The 19,236-nt window shown below is 43.7% G+C and overlaps 1 protein-coding gene across 1 annotated transcript in view; it reads right to left on the minus strand.

Moving 5' to 3' along the window:
• Positions 1-19,236, minus strand: part of ADAMTS9 (ADAM metallopeptidase with thrombospondin type 1 motif 9) — a 175,050-nt gene that overhangs the window by 11,043 nt on the left and 144,771 nt on the right. Inside the window, 6 exon segments of the mRNA XM_017875022.1 lie at positions 7,347-7,451; positions 14,396-14,487; positions 16,247-16,380; positions 16,472-16,566; positions 16,678-16,772; positions 16,990-17,122. Coding sequence (XP_017730511.1) covers positions 7,347-7,451; positions 14,396-14,487; positions 16,247-16,380; positions 16,472-16,566; positions 16,678-16,772; positions 16,990-17,122 — 654 coding nt within the window.

A 19,236-nucleotide genomic window follows, 5' to 3' on the forward strand; every position in this document is an offset into this window, starting at 1 on the left:
TTAACAATAATTAATTATATATTTCAAAATAGCTAGAAGAATTGTAATGTTCCTACCTCAAGGAAAAGATAAATGTTTGAGGTGTTGGGTATCCCAATTACCCTGATTTGATCATTACATGTTGTATATACGAATCAAAATATTACTTGTATAACCAAAAATATGTATGACTACGATATACCAATAAAAATACAAAAGAAAGACAAAAGAAAAACAGTGCCAGTTTAATAATAAAATAGGACAAAATAATTTCTTTTAATTTTTAAAAATTTGCATGCATTTGATGATGAATGGAACTGAGTTGGGAGAGTTATTTCTATCCTCCCACCTGGTCTTGGTTTTTGGGGCCTGTGGTAGTTCTAGAGCTGGCCCATGCCACCAGTGACTGGATTTGAGGCCAGATTAACTGGTCTTCCATGAGGAACTTTCTCACCAGGCTTAAGTATAGGGCCATGGGCCTTCACGATACAGGCAGGCAAAGAATGCCTTCTGTATCATCAAAACTTATGCTTTACTCAAACTCTCCTGACCCAGCAGAGGAGCGAACCTGAATCAGACTGCCTGGAGCTTGTACCGCATCTTGAACAACCTCTTTATGCCTCAGTTACTGGTACATCTGTATAATAGGGATAATAATAGTGCCCCCCCACAGGTTTGCTGTAAATGAGATAATGCACGTAATGTGCTTAGCACTTGGCCTAATATATGTGCTCAATAAATATGAACTGCTATTATCATAAAGGCATTTTTAATGTGTAAATATCCATCATAGCCTGTTTTCAGGGAAATGAGTAAAAGTCTGGGTAATTATAAAATTATAAAATTAAAAAAATAAAGCCAATACTGGGTTTACACCATTACTGCTATCTCCTTAACTGGGATTCCGTTATTTAATTGAGATAAAGGCTGAGCTAAAACTTATTGATCCGGAAGAATAAAAACAGTCACACTGAGCAAGTAAATACCAAAAACCCAATTGTCAAGCAGACAGTGTCTATTTCAGTAAAGGAATATATTAGAAGCACCCACTCACATTCCTTAAAACACTAATTTTTATTTCTTCATTAAAGCAGGCCTTCTAAAAATCTCTTTTCGATGACTATTTTGTTAGCCTGGACTGAACTATTACATATAATTAAGTGAATGAATCTCTGTTCCATTAAGAATAGTTTGTATTTCACACTTTTCACTAATTCTTCTATTTTTTTCAATCTATATGACGAGGGCAGATTGGCTTCTTTGATTTGGGAAGACCAGCATGTCTTTGACTGGAATGTGCTTATTTAAAGACTTATTTAAAGTCGTCAGAGGGTGCTGGGGGTAGAAGCAAGCTGAGTTGGGGGTGGAGGTGGGGATTTTGCTAAGAAAATCCATACAGATAGTAATGAACAGAGATTATAATGATCATAGGGGTTAAAATCTGCCTGTTAGGGTCAAGATTACATGCAATGAAATTTACTCTTGAATGTCCCTGAAATTGCCCATAAAACACAGCATATAGGTTTGTTTTTTTTTCTGAATATAGCCCTGGACACTTACCTATATATGAACATATGTATGAATGTCTAATTTCTACAGGACTATACAGAATAAAAATTAGACTACCTAAAATGTACACGTACAGCATTTTACTCTACTGGTCTGTGGTATGATTTTTACACTTGGTGGATAGTTGGACTTTCATAAGTTGACAGCAAGTTCGGAGGTAGCCCAGGTCGATACATGAGAGTGGACGGCACTGAGCATGTGTGTGTGTACACACGTGTGTTTATTTCAGGTGCCTGAACTCCACTGTTTGCAAGTGAACTGAAGGATAGGAACTGAATCCATCTTCTCTATGGTAATATAAACTTTCGTTATTTTTTAATTTCAAAGCAATTCTTTGATTTACAGCCCTTGCTCTAGCACAGGAATGTCTGTTAGAATATATCCCTTAGAACAGTGGCCCGAGTTCTTCCCTGACCCTGCAAATTCCCTTGGCACACAAGGAAGACAAAAAGCCCTGTAAGCGCCTCTCACACCCAGCCAAGACATGATCATCCTCTCATGCTACCTGTCTCCGAAGGCCTGTTCCAGAATCTTCTACTTGAAGGAGACCAAAATGGGCAGCTCTGAGAAAGGGCATGGGGAGCTGTGGTGGAATTCTGGTTGGGATTGAAGGGCACTTTCACATTCTAGCACGTTGGAGAGTTGAGGGTATACTGCATCGCTGACAGAGGAGCTTGACATTCTGACATTTTAGCCCTCGTCTCTGGGCCATGGTCTCCTTTCTGTCTGTCTGTCCCTCATGCAGAGATCTAAGCAGAGTGAGGAGAAACTTACTAGACCCCTAGCTGAGCTGGTGCAGCTAAAGCATTTGCCCAGAAGTCCACCTCCAACCAAGGGGTGTTTCACACGACTTATTCCTGGGGTCAGGTGGCAGCCATGTGGACAGGCTCAGCCTGGGCTTACACTGCATTTGCATGTCCTTCCCACCAGCTGTCTCAAGCCAGCTCCCTTCCTTAGTCACCTTGGCCAACTTCTGAAACAATGTGGCAAGCCTCAGGGCTATGAAAATGTTATAACATTAATATCTAATACTTGTGTACCTGCTATTTGCCCAGTAGGATACTAACAGCTTTACATTTTTATTTCATTTATGCTTCACAAGAAGTCAATGAGAAAGGGGCCACTACAGTCCCTATTTTATAGATGAACAAACTGAGTCCCCCCTCTCCCCACCCCCGTTTTCCTGGAAGTTAAATAACTTGCCCAAGATGGCAGAGCCAGTGGGCACAGACTCCAGCAGTCAGATTTCAGAGTCCACTTGGTTGACCTCTGGGCTCTGCAGCCACTGATGGTTTTCATTGTGGCACCGAGGGCTGAGCTGCTACAGGCTAGAGGGGCTGATCCCACCACCAGCTCAACTTAACATCCCAAGAATTTGACCTTATTCTCACCTTGTTGTTCCAATCTCCCAGTGACGGCACAGCTGGGAGGAAGATGCAGATTTAATGTATGTAAGCTGCCCAATAAATAGTAGCTATTTTAACTATAATTAGGGTAAACCAGAGAAAGAGTACTCTCCATTGTTCACAACAGTGAACTTGATATTGAGACTGATTTTGACCAGTTTTGCCCTTGGAAGTGAGACAGCGTTGCTGTTCTCCAAGTGGTACCAGATATCTAGTTTTACCCTGAAGGACTACAGCTCTCCTTTAGTTTTGCTTGGGGAAAACATTTTATTGCCAAGGAGATTTGGAAAACTGAGGTTTTCTTTTCCACCTAACCCCCCACCCCGTAGCTCCCAGCAGAAAAGCAAAAGAAAGTGAGGAATGATTATTTGAGAGCTGAAACAGGGCTATTTGGAAAAGAGAGTGTTATAACTGGCCAGGGTGTGAGCATCCCAGAGAAGACTGGGCCACAGGCCCTGGGGGGCCAGATCGTGGTAGGTATCGAGTGGGAATAGGATATGGCACAATTCCTGAAGTGTGTTTCATGGGACCCTGGTTATTTGGGGGAAATTAAAAGCTGTAACTTTGAAAAGAAGGTTTTGTGGTTGGCTTCATTTAGGTTAGTGGTTCTCAAAATGTGACTCCAGATCAGGGGCATCAGCATCATCTGGGAAATGGTTACAGATGTCAGTTTCTGGCCTCTCCTCAGACTGATCTTATGGTGGGTTTTGTTTTGTTTTGATATGGGGTCTCACTCTGTTGCCCAGGCTAGAGTGCAGTGGTGCAATCATGGCTCATTGCAGCCTTGACCACCCAGGCTCCTCCTCACCTCTGCCTCCTGAGTAGCTAAGACTACAGGTGCACACCACCACACCCAGCTATTGTTTTTTTTTTTTTTTTTTTTTTTAGGTCTCCCTGTGTTGCCCAAGCTGGTCTTGAATTACTGAGATCAAGCAATCTTCCTGCCTCAGCCTTCCGAAGTGCTGGGATTATGGGCACAAGCCACCACGTGTGGTCACCTGCTTGTGTTTTAACAAGCCCTGCAGGTGATGGTGATGCACTCGTGAGTTTGAGAACCACTGCTTTAGTGGAATGCTGGCTAAAGTTACACAGGTTTATTTCCTGTATAATTTGGTCCCACCTCACATGCTAATGCTTACTGTGACTCTTCAGGAAGGAAATACTATATACTAGCATTTTCTCCCAAATGTGTTGGGCGGTGGAAGCGTATTTTCAGGAAGCATCGCTAGGAGATGCTTCTCTGGACCACACAAGGGAAGTCAGGCAGCATTTCTCCTGACAGCTGGGGGCTAGAGAGGGCTCAGTCCCAGCTCCCAGATACTCATAAGGAGTACTCAACGGGCCCTGGAGATTAATTTTGAGCTCAGACTCTCTGAGCTGCCAAAGAACACCAAGAATAAGAAAAAAAAAAAAAAATGCTGACAGGCAATTGTTTTACCCAGCTCCCTCCAGCCCAGGCATCTCCCAAAAGCCTTGGGGAACAGCCCATGTAGTGATCATTCTTTCCATAAGGTGGTGCTCCTGGCTTTAATTATTTTTAGTTTCTGGCCGAAACGGTAGTAACCAGCTAACAAATACAATTTATGTTACAGTTTATCTACATGGGTTTCCTACAATCACATTTTTATTTATTTATTTACTTATTTTTTTAACAGAGTCTCACCCTATCACCCAGGCTGCAATGCAGTGGCACTAGACAGGCAAATTTTTTGGTTCTGGGTTACTGAAACATACAGTGTATTTCAAAACATCATGTTGTAAACAATAAAATATAAAATTTTATTTGTCAATAGATAAGAAACATAATATATAGATTTTGGAGGGAAGAAATGGGGGAAGAACATAATTTCAGGGCACATTCTAAAGCTCATGCTCTCTCTCTCTCAGCTATCTTTACTCCTTTCAGTGCAAGGAAAAATATTTAATGAGTAATTTACAAGTAATCAATATGGCTATTTAATCGGATTTGAGGTCACTGATTGCCTTAGATGGAGAAGAGAGAGAGTGAGATAGCTTTTTTCACAGACACAAACTTAATCATGGCAGCTAGAAAAAGAGATCAGGAAACAGATTTTCCTGGAATGTCACAATTGGACATTTCTCCTCTTAGGTAAGGGAGGCAGGCTGGGCTGCTTTTTTATATTCTTATTTTGATTAGGCAGAAGTGTTTGCAATAGAGTTTTCAGATTTAGAAAATAAAAATACAGGATGCTTGGTTAAATTTGAATTTCAGATAAACATCATATACATGTTTAGTATAACTATGTCCCATGTAATGATAACAGTATACTTATTGTAAACAATATTCATTGTGTACTTGGAAAAAAAAAAAAAAGAGATGGTGTCTCACTTTGCAGCCCAGCCTGGAGTGAGGTGGCGCAATCATGGCTCACTGCCCCCTCAACATTCTGGGCTCAAGGGATCCTCCCACCTCAACCTCCAAGTAGCTGGGACTGCAGGCATGCACCACCATGTCCAGCCGATTTTTAAAGGTTTTGCAAAACCAGGGTCTCACTACCTTGCCCAGGCTGGTCTCGAACTCTTAGAATCAAGCGACCCTCAATGTGTGTTTGAAATTCTAATTTAACTGGGTGTCCTGTATTTTATCTGGCAGTTCTGCCTTGTAATAATACCCTACTTTTCCAGCTCTCTTCTTTGTCTTCCCCTACCCACTTTTCTGAGGCAACCCCAGGCAGGGCTCCTGGCTGAGATGGGACTGGAGAAATGGGCCATGCTTGGGTAAACTTAAACATATTTTTTCATGACCCGGGTTTCTGACCCACATTCTCAGAACTTCAGAGGAAAGGCTGTAAGTGGCAGCGGTTTCTGACCTGGCTGTACATTTGAATCATTTGGGCAGCTTTACATTCTACTCCTGCCAGGGCCCCCCACCCTCAGAGATTCTGATTCAGTTCATCTGTGTGGGAAGGACCTGGGCAGGTGCATTTTAAAATTCCTCAGGTGATTCCACTATGCACCCAAGGTGAGAAACAGTACATAGTTGACATGCTCCTCGATTTACAATGGGGTTATGTCTCAATAAACACAACTCAAGTCGAAAATACCATTAAGTCAAAAATGCATTTAATATCTCTAACCTTCTGAACATTATAGCCTAGCCTGCCTTAAGTGTACTCAGAAAACTTTCATTAGCCTATAGTGGGGCAAAATCATCTAACACAAAGTCTATTTTATAATAGAGTGTTGAATATTGTGTGTAATTGAACACTGTACTGAGTGAAAAACAGAACGGTTGTATGGGTACCCGAAGTAGGGTTTCTACTGAGTGTGATTTGCTTTTGAACCCTGGTGAAGTTGAAAAATCAAGTGGAACCGTCGTAAGTCGGGGACCACCTGCACAGTACAGTGTTTCTCAAGCTGTACGTGCCCATCACCACCTAAGACCTTGTTCAGCTGTAGACTCTGACTCACTAGGGTCTGGGCCGCAGAACCTGCATTTCCAACACACCCCCAGGTGACACTGATGCACTGCGCAGACCACACCTTGACCAGCCAGATTTTAGAGTGTGAAAAACTTATTATTGTAGACCCTGTGTGTGTATCTCTAGTTCTCCAGATACATCACTTAATAAGTTATCTGTCTTCTAGCTCCATCTGTATTTCAATTATTCTAAATAAAAGAAGAGGTCATTTCCCCTTGGTTCACAGAATGAACTGCAAGCTGGCTAACTGAAAGATGTCTGAGCCACACCCTCGACAGAGGCTTCTTCCTGCTTTTACCTTCCTGGTTAGGTGGTTTTCTTTTCTTTTCTTTTTTTTTTTTTTGAGGCGGAGTCTCGCTCTGGTCGCCCGGGGCTGGAGTGCAGTGGACCCGATCTCAGCTCACACTGCAAAGCTCCGCCGTCACCGGGTTTACGCCATTCCTCCTGGCCTGGGCGTCAGCTCCCGAGTAGCTGGGACTCACAGGCGCCGGCTCACCTCGCCTGGCTACTTTTTGGTTATTTTTCAGTAGAGACGAGGTTTCACCGTGGTTTAGGACGATCTCCTGACTCGTGATCACGCCGTCTCGGGCTCCCAAAAGTGCGGGATTGACAGCTTGAGGCCACCGCGCCGCCATTTTTTTCTCCTTTTTTTTTTTTTTTTTTTTTTTTTTGAGGCAGAGTCTCGCGGTGGTTTTTCTAATTACTAGGATGGTTCTATGTTCACCTCTACAGGAAGAATTCACGAGAAGTGAACAGGGCTCTCAGACTTTAATAACATGTAAACACTGCACCCTAGGTTTATTTCCTAAATGGTCTTCCTGATACTGCAAAATGGCTTAAGTGGGAAAGCACATTCGTTTGTTCCCTCAGCACCACTACCACAGTTATAAAGACAAGAACGAGAGAAAGAAATCGAAATTCATCTCTCAACCCATCTGTAGAACCTTACCGGTGACTTCTTGATGTCAGAGACAGCATAATTCCCTTGTGATATCCATCTGGCAGATTCAGTTAAAGAAAGGCCGGTTCCATAAAGGTTGATGCTAAAACGACCCTGGAATACATGACCAACAAGAGATTTTCAGTCCACGTGATGTCCCCAAAAAAGCAAAGGCAAAGGTGATACAATAAAAGGTACTTTGGAAAAGGGAAGGATGTTGATTAATTGTGATAGCTATTAATTATTGATGGTATTTAGTTTTGTTTGCCCAGGACCAGCCATTCTTCATGCATCATCTTAATCATCCTCGAAAGAGCTCTATGAAGGAGGTTTTCTTTACAGATGGGGAAACTGAGGCGTAACAGAGGTGATTAACTTCTTCAGGATAAGGTAAGAATCCAACTCACATCCTCCCGACTTCAAAGTCCTTGCTCCATTCGGCCTCCCTAACACAGCAGTCCTGATGTTGCTCACAATTATCAGATTCCTTCAGGAACAAAATGTCACAGTGTAATTTTTCTAACAAGATCTTGGTGCCAAGCTTCCTGGGCTTCCAGCTCCCTGGGGCGATTAGCACACCGCGTACTAAGCACAGCAGGGCGGGACTTCAAAGAGGCGCTTTCCCCAGGACGGTCAGCAGAGGGCAGGGTTGGCCTGCTCAAGACCACCTGGGCCTGGCGGATGCGGCTTCCAGGCTCCGTCCGGTAAGGGACATCTCCCAAACCCCACCGAGGGTGCCTTTCAGAACATGGCCTCTGGTGCCTCTGTATTGATTTCTAAAGAGACGGTGCAGCAGAAAGACCCTCTCACTGCTTTCTCCAATGGTCTCTCTCACTCTCTCTTTCAAAAACGACTCGCAAAGGCATCTGAAATACTTTCTTCTTGAGGCGTCCTACTCCACAATGAGCAGTTTCAGAGCTAAAAATATTCCACATGAACACTCCTGACTGTTTTCTCTCTGAACCTGACAAGCCAGCCCTTTGTCAAAACAATCTCTTATAAACAAGAAGAGAGGCAAGGAGGAGCTCACAGCCGAGCAGACCCACGTGTAAATAAAGTTCTTTCACCTGTGATTAGCTCCTGGCCAGATCTTTTCTCACCTCTTGGAACCTCAGTTTATTCATCTGTAAAATGGAAGGTACTAAAACTCTCTTCCCCCTGAGCACCGTACAGAGGACTAAATAAAATCAGCTAAGGCTGGCACTTGGATATGCAAAAAGATGGCATCTGTCTTACATTTTCTAGTTGCTTTGTAAGTGTTCGTCTGATCTCTTCAATATGAACAGGAAGCTTATTGAGAGCAGGGCCTTACTATTGCTTTATTGAATCAGCTATGGTTTGTAACATATGACTAGCCACTTAAATATTATATCCTAGCTCCTCAATTAAGATTTCCAGGACTAGGTGTAGCTTAGAGGTCTCTCAATGCCAGTTCCATAAATATTGACTAACGAAAGTTTATAAACATTTCTGGAGTGCTAGATTCCACAAGATAGAGGTGACCAGAGGACTTAGTTTGGACTAAATCAGTGGTTCTCAACAGGGGACGATTTTGACCCCAGGGGAAATTTGGCAGTGTCTGGAAACATTTTTGGCACAAATGTGGGGGGCAGGGATGGTGCTGCTACTGGCATCTGGTGGGTAGAGACCAAGGATGCTGCCGTGATACACAGGACAGCCCACAACGGAAAATTCTCCAGCCTGAAATGTCAACAGTGCTGAGGCTGATTGAAAACCTGGTACAAAGGGTAGATTTACCCTAGAATCTTGCTCCCTTCTTTACTTGCAGTGTGACCTCAGGCAAGGAACCCATCTGTAAAATAGATTAGTAAGACTTAGCCTGTGAATAGGAGGTGATTAGCTAGAAGGCATAATGCATGTCACTCATTACCTGGCAGACAGTAGGTAATATTTAAAAAATACTTTTGGGCTGAGTGTGGTGGCTCATGCCTGTAATTCTAGCACTTTGGGAGGCTGAGGCGCGTGGATCATATGAGGTCGGGAGTTCAAGACCAGCCTGGCCCAACATGGTGAAACCCCGTCTTTACTAAAAATGAGAAGTGACAACGTGCTAGCAGCCCTCGCTCGATCTCGGTGCCTCCTTGACCTCGGCGTCCACTCTAGCCGTGCTTGAGGAGCCCTTCAGCCTGCTGCTGCACTATGGGAGCCCCTCTCTGGGCTGGCCAAGGCTGGAGGCAGCTCCCTCTGCTTGCCGGGAGGTGTGAAGGGAGAGGCGCTGGCAGGAACCAGGGCTGCACGCTGTGCTCGCCGGCCAGCGCGAGCTCAGGGTGGGCACGGGCTGGGCAGGCCCCGCACTCAGAGAGGCCGGCCGGCGCCGCTGGCAGTGGGTAGCGAGGTGCTTAGCACCCCAGCCTGCAGCTGCGAAGGGTGTGCCAGGTCCCCCAGCACTGCCAGCCAGCCCACGCCGCGTTCGAATTCTTGCGGGCCTCAGCCGCCTCCCCTGGGGCAGGGCTCCGGACCTGCATCCTCCCCGCCCACTCCCCCTCCCCGCAGTGGGCTCCCAGGCAGCCTGAGCCTCCCCAACTGGTGCCGCCCCCTGCTCCATGGCACCCAGTTCCATCCAAAGTCCAAGGGCTGAGGAGTGGGGACTGGCAGGCAGCTCCCCCTGTGGCCCCCACAAGGGATCCATTAGGTGAAGCCAGCTGGGCTCCTGAGTCAGATGGGGACTTGGAGAACTTTAATGTCTAGCTGGAGAATTATATATGCACCAATCAGAACTCTGTATCTAGCTCGGGGTTTGTGGATGCACCAATCAGCACTCTATATCTAGCTAATCTGGTGGGGACTTACAGAAACTTTCTGTCTAGCTAAAGGATTGTAAATGCACTAATCAGTGCTCTGTGTCTAGCTCAAGGTTTGTAAACATACCAATCAGCACCCTGTCAAAACGGACCAATCAGCTCTCTGTAAAATGGACCAATAAGCAGGATGTGGGTGGGGGTCAGATAAGGGAATAAAAGCAGGCTGCCAGAAGCAGCAGTGGCAAACTGCTCCTTCCATGCTGTGGATGCTTTGTTCTTTTTTTCTTTTGTTCTTCACAGTAAATCTTGTTGCTGCTCACTGTTTGGATCTGTGCTGCCTTTAAGAGCTGTAACACTATGAAGGTCTGCAGCTTGACTCCTGAAGGCAGAGAGACCATGAACCCACCAGAAGGAAGAAACTCCGGACACGTCCGAACATCAGAAGGAATAAACTCCAGACACGCCATCTTTAAGAGCTGTTAACACTCACTGCGAGGGTCCACGGCTTCATTCTTGAAGTCAGCGAGACCAAGAACGCACCAATTCCGGACACAAAAATTAGCTGGGCATGGTGGTGCGTGCCTGTAATCCTAGCTACTAGGGAGACTGAGAGGTGGAGGTTGCAGTGAGCCAAGATTATGCCACTGCACTCCAGCCTGGACAACAGAGTAAGACTTTGTGTCAAAATTTTTATGACAATATGCTACAGAGGTTCATGGTTCTTATGTGGTGGCATGGCTGCCGTGCTCAGCTGTTCCTAATTGTAGCTGCACTGAAGCCTCCTCAGACACTGGGTTTTGTATGTTGCATTATTGCATTGGCCATTTTCTTTTAGCTTATTTGAGAGAGGGTCTCACTGTCACCCAGGCTGGAGTGCAGTGGTGTGATTTTTGGCTCACTGCAACCTCTGCCTCCCGGGTTCAAGTGATTCTCATCCGTCAGCCTTTCCAGTAGCTGGGACTATAGGTGTGCATCACCATGTCCAGCTAATTTTTTCTTTGGTAAAGATGAGTTTCACCATGTTAGCCAGGCTGGTCTTGACCTCAAGTGATCCTCCTCCCTCAGCCTCCAAAAATGCTGGGATTACAGGCCTGAGCCACTAGGCCCGCCACCCCCTTCCCCCAAATTTTCTTATCTTACTACCATTTCTGTCCCCAGGAGTGGTTCCACATAATTCAAAGGGCCCAGGCCATCCTAGTGCCAAGAATGCCCCTCTTTTCTCCGTCAATTCTGCTTTCCACTCAAGAGTGTCTGTCCGACCTGTACTGCAAGAGAAAGGAGACTTGATCTGCTTTGGCACTGAAGTTTTCGGGAGGTCCAGGTGGCTGACCCAGCTTCTTTCTGGACAATGCCCCCAGCCGACCTGGGCGTCCAGTGTCTAAACATACTCGATATATACGTCTACTAGGTCTGTCTTCCCAGAGGGGTTGAGGAACCCAGATGCAACAAGAGATCGTCGTCCTCATTTTCCTTCTGCCCTTTCCAGGTTAGGGATCTGCATTTTAGCAAATGTCCTAGCTGATTGTTAGCACTCTGAAAGTTGAGTTTCACCAGGGAAGTAAAGACCTAATGTTCTCTGTGGCTCTGCTCTGGGGCATCTTTGCCCTTAAGAGCCTAATCTTCAAGGTCTAAAGGGCACATGAGTTGTAAACACTACCTTCTGTTGCCTATCCTAAAGAAGAGTGATTAAGAGTTGTACGTTTACTAGATGGTCCCTAAAGGTTTGCAAAAGATGTGCTTAGACCAAAGGATAATCCTGTTTTCTGTTGTACAAGAGCAAACGTTGCAGAAATCTTGCCTGAAAACAGAATCAAAAAGACACATCTACTATCATGGATATGAATTCAGACACAGGATCAAATCCAGACTCTACTGAGTAGCAGCTGTGTAGGTTTGGGCAAATCCTCCCAATTTCTACTCCTTACCCTCTTCCTCTTTAGAAAGGAGGCATTTTCATAGAATACTCTGGTGATTTAAATGCTACATTGAGTAGACAATACTGAGGACAGTGACTAAAGCATAGATGCATAATAAATGCTAGCTATTAATACCATCAATAATAACAGTGTCACATCTGTCAGGATAAAAAAATTCCGGTTATGTTTCAAGATGAGGGCTGTCGGGGAACCCACTCTCATTAATAAATACATCCACAAAGCAATAGTGGTCAATGAGGTAAAAGAAACAAGTTCTCAAACACGACATCATTCTGCTTCGATTTCTGGGCAATCACTAGGTCAAAGGCTGAAGCATCCACTCTGAAGCAGCCTCCACAATCGCGCTTTCTACAAACCTTTTCCTGGAAAACTGATTGGAAAAACTCACATCTTGCATCAGTATAGCTGGTGCTAAATATACATGTCTAAGGAATTGAATTCTTAAAGTACCCAATATGGTTTGAAGAATGAGCTGGGAAAAAATTAGCCTCTCACAAGCTTTGGGTTTTCCCATTTAGGAATTGCTTCCTTGTCAGGATTTAGCAAATCAGTTCATTTGTCTGTGAATTATTAAAATAAATGAATGCAAATTACTTTTCATTTACTTAAGCTTCCCAAAGGATGTGCATAGAAAAACAAGAAAATCCTGAGACATTTGAAGAAAGCAGGACAGGGTCAATATATTAGCCACTAAAAAGCAACAGATACCAATGGGGTTTTGAAGCCATCAATTGCCCTAAAAAAAACCGCACTTCAAAAGTTTTCGATTCCTGGGTAATGGAAGAAAGGCTTTTCACCATTATATCCTTTGTTTATTTTCTTTCTCCCCTGAGAGCTTCCTCTCCCTTCTCTAAAATGTTTAGCAACACTCTTCTAAAGCATGAGGCTGAAAAAACACTTCGTTAAAAGAACGTTCAGATGTGTTTGTCTTTGGACGTTCTCTGTAGTTGGGGGTAAATCCATCCTGTGGAGACAGGGCTTGGGATTCTGAGTGCATCACGGAGTCCCAATCTTCAGACTTTTGAAGGTGTACAGGCAAAGTGAGAAACTCTTGACAGAGTTTAACAACAGATTTGTGCAGACCTCCTTCAAACCGAAGAGAAAACTGTGGCCAAGTTCTCCTGTCCAGAATCACTGAATTCATTGTTTGTCCCGCCTTCCAAGGGCAGAAGCTTCTTGCAAAGACCAATGCCTGCTTTGCAAAATAAGCCCGAGCTGATTATGACCGCATGTTTCAAAAGACAAGCTAAAACTTGCCACGCCTCTCTCAGGCAAGAAAGTGTAGAACCATAGAATGGGCAGAAAGATTGCTGCTGAGTGGCTCTGCTGAAAAGTCATCCAGCAGAAGATGATGAATTTGCACTTCTGGTCTGAACACTGCAAACTCTGTAGAACTGAAGTAGGGGTAATAGGTTGAGTCAGTGACATCCACAGAGCCCCAAGCCTTGGTCCCAGAGGACTTCTAGAATATATTATTATCTCATGGGTCTTTGTTAACCTGTCATCCTCTCTAATAGGCTTTAAATTTCTCAAGGGATGAATGTTTATGAGTCTCCAGCAAAAAGGATGGTGCCTGGCACAAAGTGAGCACTCAAGAAAGGTCAGCTGGTTTATTGCTAAGACTATTCTAGAGCCATTTCTGAGTACTCTTTAGGAACCAAAGGAAACCCAGATAAGTCTTGAAAATTCTGAGATCTCCAGGTCCAACCTTTATTTATTTAAAAAAAAAAAAAATGGTTTCATGCTTATTTTGAAAAATTTAGGAAATCCAGCAAAGTTAAACATAAAAAACAAAACAAAACTTACCAATGTACCCAACTAATATTTTGAAAAGTCCTTCCAAACTTTTTCTCTGTTTATACATTAAAAGAAAATATAGATGGGATCATACTGCATGTACTGTTTTGCATCTTGTTTTTTCTGTCTAATCCATGTAAAGTGCTTTTCGATATCATGCAATATTCAGATTCATGAAGCCTGACAGTGGTGTGTTGGCACTCCACTCTCAAATTAAATATTTACTAGCACTCTGCTGACTGTACAATATTCATTTTGTTAACCACAATAATTTGTTTAACCAAGCCCTCGCTACCCGACATCTAATTTGTTTCTAAGCTGACATGTTTTGTTGAATGCAGAAGTTAGGCATGTAGCTATGACCATTTCCTTAGGGCCCACTTTCAGGAGCTGAATTACGAGATTAGACTCCAGAGCATTTGTGAGGGTCTTGATACATGTGGCCAAACTGCCCTCCAGAGCAACTGTTCTAATCACATTCCCAGGAACAGATGCAACTGAGGGTGTCCCTGGGAAAGTGGGAAGTAAATCCCTCGCAAGGGAGAAGGCACCAAGGACATACCTGTGGGCACTTAGCAGCGCTGTAGCAATCCCCGGCTGTGGCAAAAGGGACGGGATGTCCTTCGCTTGTCCTTGCAAACTGTAAGTCAGTGGCTGTGGGGTGGAGAAGGGGTTAAAGGCAAGGGAAGTTAAGAGTGGGAGAAAGGCAAGGAAGTAATGGGACATTAATAAGGAGACAGAAGGGAAGAAGAAGAAGAGGGAATGGGAGAGAAAGAAGCAATGTGAACTATTAGTGGGCAAATGGATCCAGATGCTCACTAGCTTTTTCCTCATTATATTTGTGGTTCTGGGAGCTTCATTCCCCGGGCCTCATCAGCCCCAAAGGTCTGTCTTCCCACAGTATGGAAGCCAAAAAGGGGGTTTCAAACGACTTTGGAATTGATTCCTACATAAATAAATATGTGAATCACCTCACTTAAATGTAGCGTAATTGGCTGGTTGAGAACCTCCTGTTATCCTGCATCACGGGCTTCAGGCCAGGGGGAAATAAGCCAGAAAGAAAGCATTTCCAGCTACTTAGGAGTGATTCCCTGAGGTTTCCTCTGTCCTCCTGTGGCCTAGGCACTACTATTGCCAAAATGTGGAGCAATTAGAACCCCCATCTTGAAATTATTAATGGCAGTTTCTGAAGTTTGGGGCTAGCCTGTAATTGTTTATTTTTTAAAGAGTCAATAAATACAAGGCCAACCCAAAGTGCATGTTGTTAACCCCTATTGTAGCTCCTGAGACGAGCTCTGCACACGGAAAGGGAGGAGTTAACCTGAGAATCCTGCAAAAGCTATCTGCCAGAGAGACTGGAGGCCAGAGGCAGGTTCCATCTTTCCACCTTGTCTTTCAGGAATGGCCTTAATCTTTCTACAGTTCACCACACTTTGGTGAGAGGGAAATCCCAGTGCTCCATTCTGAAAGGAAAGCGGCCCTTGCCTGCGTCAGCATGTAGAACCCTTGGGTCTTAGCTGGGGTCTCTTCCTAAGTGGAGAAACTGCAGACCGTCTGCCTTTAGCCCTCATTAGTCTAGCTGCAGGAAATTTAAAGTATCTTGGTCCAAATCACGTTTAATCTATCTCAAGAGAAAAGCAATGCAATATTATGGGGATAATGTTAATAAGGAAAAATTAATTATTCATTATTTCTGTTTTTCCTATATGCAAGGGAACATGTTGAGGTATTTTAGCTGTCCTTAACCACTTCTATGATTAATGTCCCCAACAGAGATGCAGCGCTGGCGAGGGTATGAAATCAGCCCCCACACAGGCTAGTTTAGAAAAGGTAATTCTGTGTTCCACTTTTCTTCTGCAAATTGACAACTGAATAAAATTAGTTTTATGTCCGTGTAAGCATGTACACTGTGCTGGTGAAAGCTGGGGTGGCGGTGGTGAATGTTGCCCATGAATTTCTTAGCTTTGGGGTTTTGTATCTGCTGTTTATTCTACCTTGAATACATCTGCTACCACCTCTGCCTCCCCCACACTGACCTCTGTGCCTGGCTAACCCTAACTTGACCTTAGGGTCGCCATTTCGATATCATATTTTCTGGAATGCTGCCCTGACCTCCCACATTTCAATGGTGCTTCTTTCATGTGCTTTCATCTACTTCATTCATTCAATTCATTCATCACGAATTGGAGAGAGCACCTGCCTTGTGTGAGCCACTTTCCAGGCACTGGGGATACAGCAGTGAACAAAAAAGACAAAACTCTGCTGCTGGACTGTCCTCGCTGCACTGTAAGCTTCCAGTGTTCTTCCTCTCCATACCCTCAGCACCTCCCTGCTAGCCAATATGCAAGAAATGCTTGCTGTCTGAATAGAAAGAAGAACGCACACGTTCCCACAGGACACCTCACTAACTTACTTATTATCTGCATGCTGGTCAGGTCTATTCTGATTTTCTGAAAACTGGAAAACCCAGCCGCCGTGTAATCCTTCCGACATTGGCAGTCATCACGCCGGCTCCCGTTATAGGGACATTCCGTTGGGTTGTGTAACCTAAATTATACAGAGAATGTTCTGGTAAGGATGGGAAAGCATTTCTAGGGATCTCCAGGCCTCTGGGATCTTCTGAGCCTGGCTCTCCTACCTGTGTCCATAAACCTCAGAGAAATTCTCCGAGTCTCCATGCACCAGTGTCACGTACTCTTTGGGGTGGTCAGAGTGCATCCCCGCACAGAATATCTGAAAGACCATAAATAATCCAGGAAGAGAGGCTCAGAAATGAGGTAATGAGAGCAGTGATCACTTACTCTAAAAATATTCTTGAAATAATGACTGGTATCTGACATTCACCTTCAGAAGCTTTCCTCTAATCATCAGGAAATATTCACCATCTTCACTGGCACCTTTGAGTCTTTTTACCTCCTTGCAATTCTGGGGTAACTCACCTAGAAAACACAAATCACAAAAAATAGGGTGTGATGCTCCGAGATGTGAATTATCTGCCTATAGAATGAATGACATTGTTCACACTAAAACTTTGTAGCAAAGGGAATGATTTCTTTAAGAAAAAATTCATATTTCTAAAAAGAGCAGGCAATCAAATGAAAAATGATAATCCTGTTCTTCATGCTAAAGAAAGATAACTTCAGTTGGTCAACTTACAGTTATAGATATTGCGGCAGGTTTTTCGTTCTTCTGGCTTCAAATCAGTGTGGCATAAGTGGCTGGGTTGGTCCTCATTGGTTAAACATTGCACAGATCTCTGCATCACTCCAACACCACAAGACACTGAGCACTGTAAGACAAACGAGAGTCAGCGGTGTGGCTATGGAATGTGGGAGGCATAGGCTTCCGGTGGTGTGGAGCTCAGAGCCCTGATGTCATCCTGTACAGGGTGTCACTTCAGACTCTGTGCCACTGAATACAAAAAGCTGATATTTACTGAGCACTATGGGCCAGTCTCTGTGCTAAGCTTTATAGATTCATATTCATACATTTATAAAAACATATATAAAACACTTACACGTATGTATAAAATGTGTGTAATTTTACACACACACACATAATTTTTTCATTTAAGCTTCACAGTACCCCTATGAGATAGTATTACCATTATCTTATTTTTTACAGGTGGGATTGGGGCTCAAATATTAAGGAATTTGTTCAAGGTCATAGTGGAGCCAGGATTCATACCCTAACTGCTTCCAACTCGTCATACACTTTTGCCTAATCACTTTTCAATTCTTTCTTTTTCTTTTTCTTTTTTTGTTTTTTGATACGGAGTTTTGCTCTTCTTGCCCAGGTCAGAGTGCAATGGCATGATCTCTGCTCACTGCAACCTCCACCTCCCAGGTTCAAGCGATTCTCCTGTCTCAGCCTCCCTGATAGCTGGGACTACAAGCATGCACCATCTCGTCCAGCTACTTTTTGTATTTTATTAAAGCAGTGTGAAGAGAGAAATTTATAGCACTAAATGCCCACAAGAGAAAGCAGGAAAGATCTAAAATTGACAACCTAACATCACAATTAAAAGAACTAGGGAAGCAAGAGCAAACACATTCAAAAGCTAGCAGAAGGCAAGAAATAACTAAGATCAGAGCAGAACTGAAGGAGATAGAGACACAAAAAACCCTTCAAAAAATCAATGAATCCAGGAGGTGATATTTTGAAAAGATCAACAAAATTGATAGACTGCTAGCAAGACTAATAAAAAAAAGAGAGAAGAATCAAATAGATGCAATAAAAAATGATATAGGGGATATCATCATCGATCCCAAAGAAATACAAACTACCATCAGAGAACACTGTAAACACCTCTACGCAAATAAACTAGAAAATCTAGAAGAAATGGATAAATTCCTGGACACATACACCCTCCCAAGACTAAACCAGGAAGAAGCTAAATCACTGAATACACCAATAACAGGCTCTGAAATTGAGACAACAATTAATAGCCTACCGAACAAAAAAAGTCCAGGACCAGATGGATTCATGGCTGAATTGTACCAGAGGTACAAAGAGGAGCTGGGACCATTCCTTCTGAAACTACTCCAATCAATAGAGAAAGAGGGAATCCACCCTAACTCATTTTATGAGGCCAGCATCATCCTGATACCAAAGCCTGGCAGGCACACAACAAAAAAAAGAGAATTTTAGACCAATATCCCTGATGAACATTGATGCAAAAATCCTCAATAAAATACTGGCAAACCGAATCCAGCAGCACATCAAAAAGCTTATCCACCATGATCAAGTTGGCTTCATCCCTGGGATGCAAGGCTGGTTCAACATACGCAAATCAATAAACATAATCTGTCATGTAAACAGAGCCAAAGACAAAGACCACATGATTATCTCAATAGATGCAGAAAAGGCCTTCGACAAAATTCAACAGCGCTTCATGCTAAAAACTCTCAATAAACTAGGTATTGATGGGACATATCTCAAAATAATAAGAGCTATTTATGACAAACCCACAGCCAATATTATACTGTATGAGCAAAAACTGGAGGCATTCCCTTTGAAAACTGGCACAAGACTGGGATGCCCTCTCTCACCACTCCTATTCAACATAGTGTTGGAAGTTCTGGCCAGGGCAATCAGGCAAGAGAAAGAAATAAAGGGTATTCAATTAGGAAAAGAGGAAGTCAAATTGTCCCTGTTTGCAGATGACATGATTGTATGTCTCACCCTAAAATCTCTTTAAGCTGATAAGCAACTTCAGCAAAGTCTCAGGATACAAAATCAATGTGCAAAAATCACAAGCATTCCTGGCCGGGCGCGATGGCTCAAGCCTGTAATCAATCCCAGCACTTTGGGAGGCCGAGACGGGCGGATCACGAGGTCAGGAGATCGAGACCATCCTGGCTAACACGGTGAAACCCCGTCTCTACTAAAAAAATACAAAAA

Source organism: Rhinopithecus bieti, unplaced genomic scaffold (genome assembly GCF_001698545.2).
Source record: "Rhinopithecus bieti isolate Rb0 unplaced genomic scaffold, ASM169854v2 scaffold_8601, whole genome shotgun sequence".
In the NCBI taxonomy this organism is placed as follows: domain Eukaryota; kingdom Metazoa; phylum Chordata; class Mammalia; order Primates; family Cercopithecidae; genus Rhinopithecus; species Rhinopithecus bieti.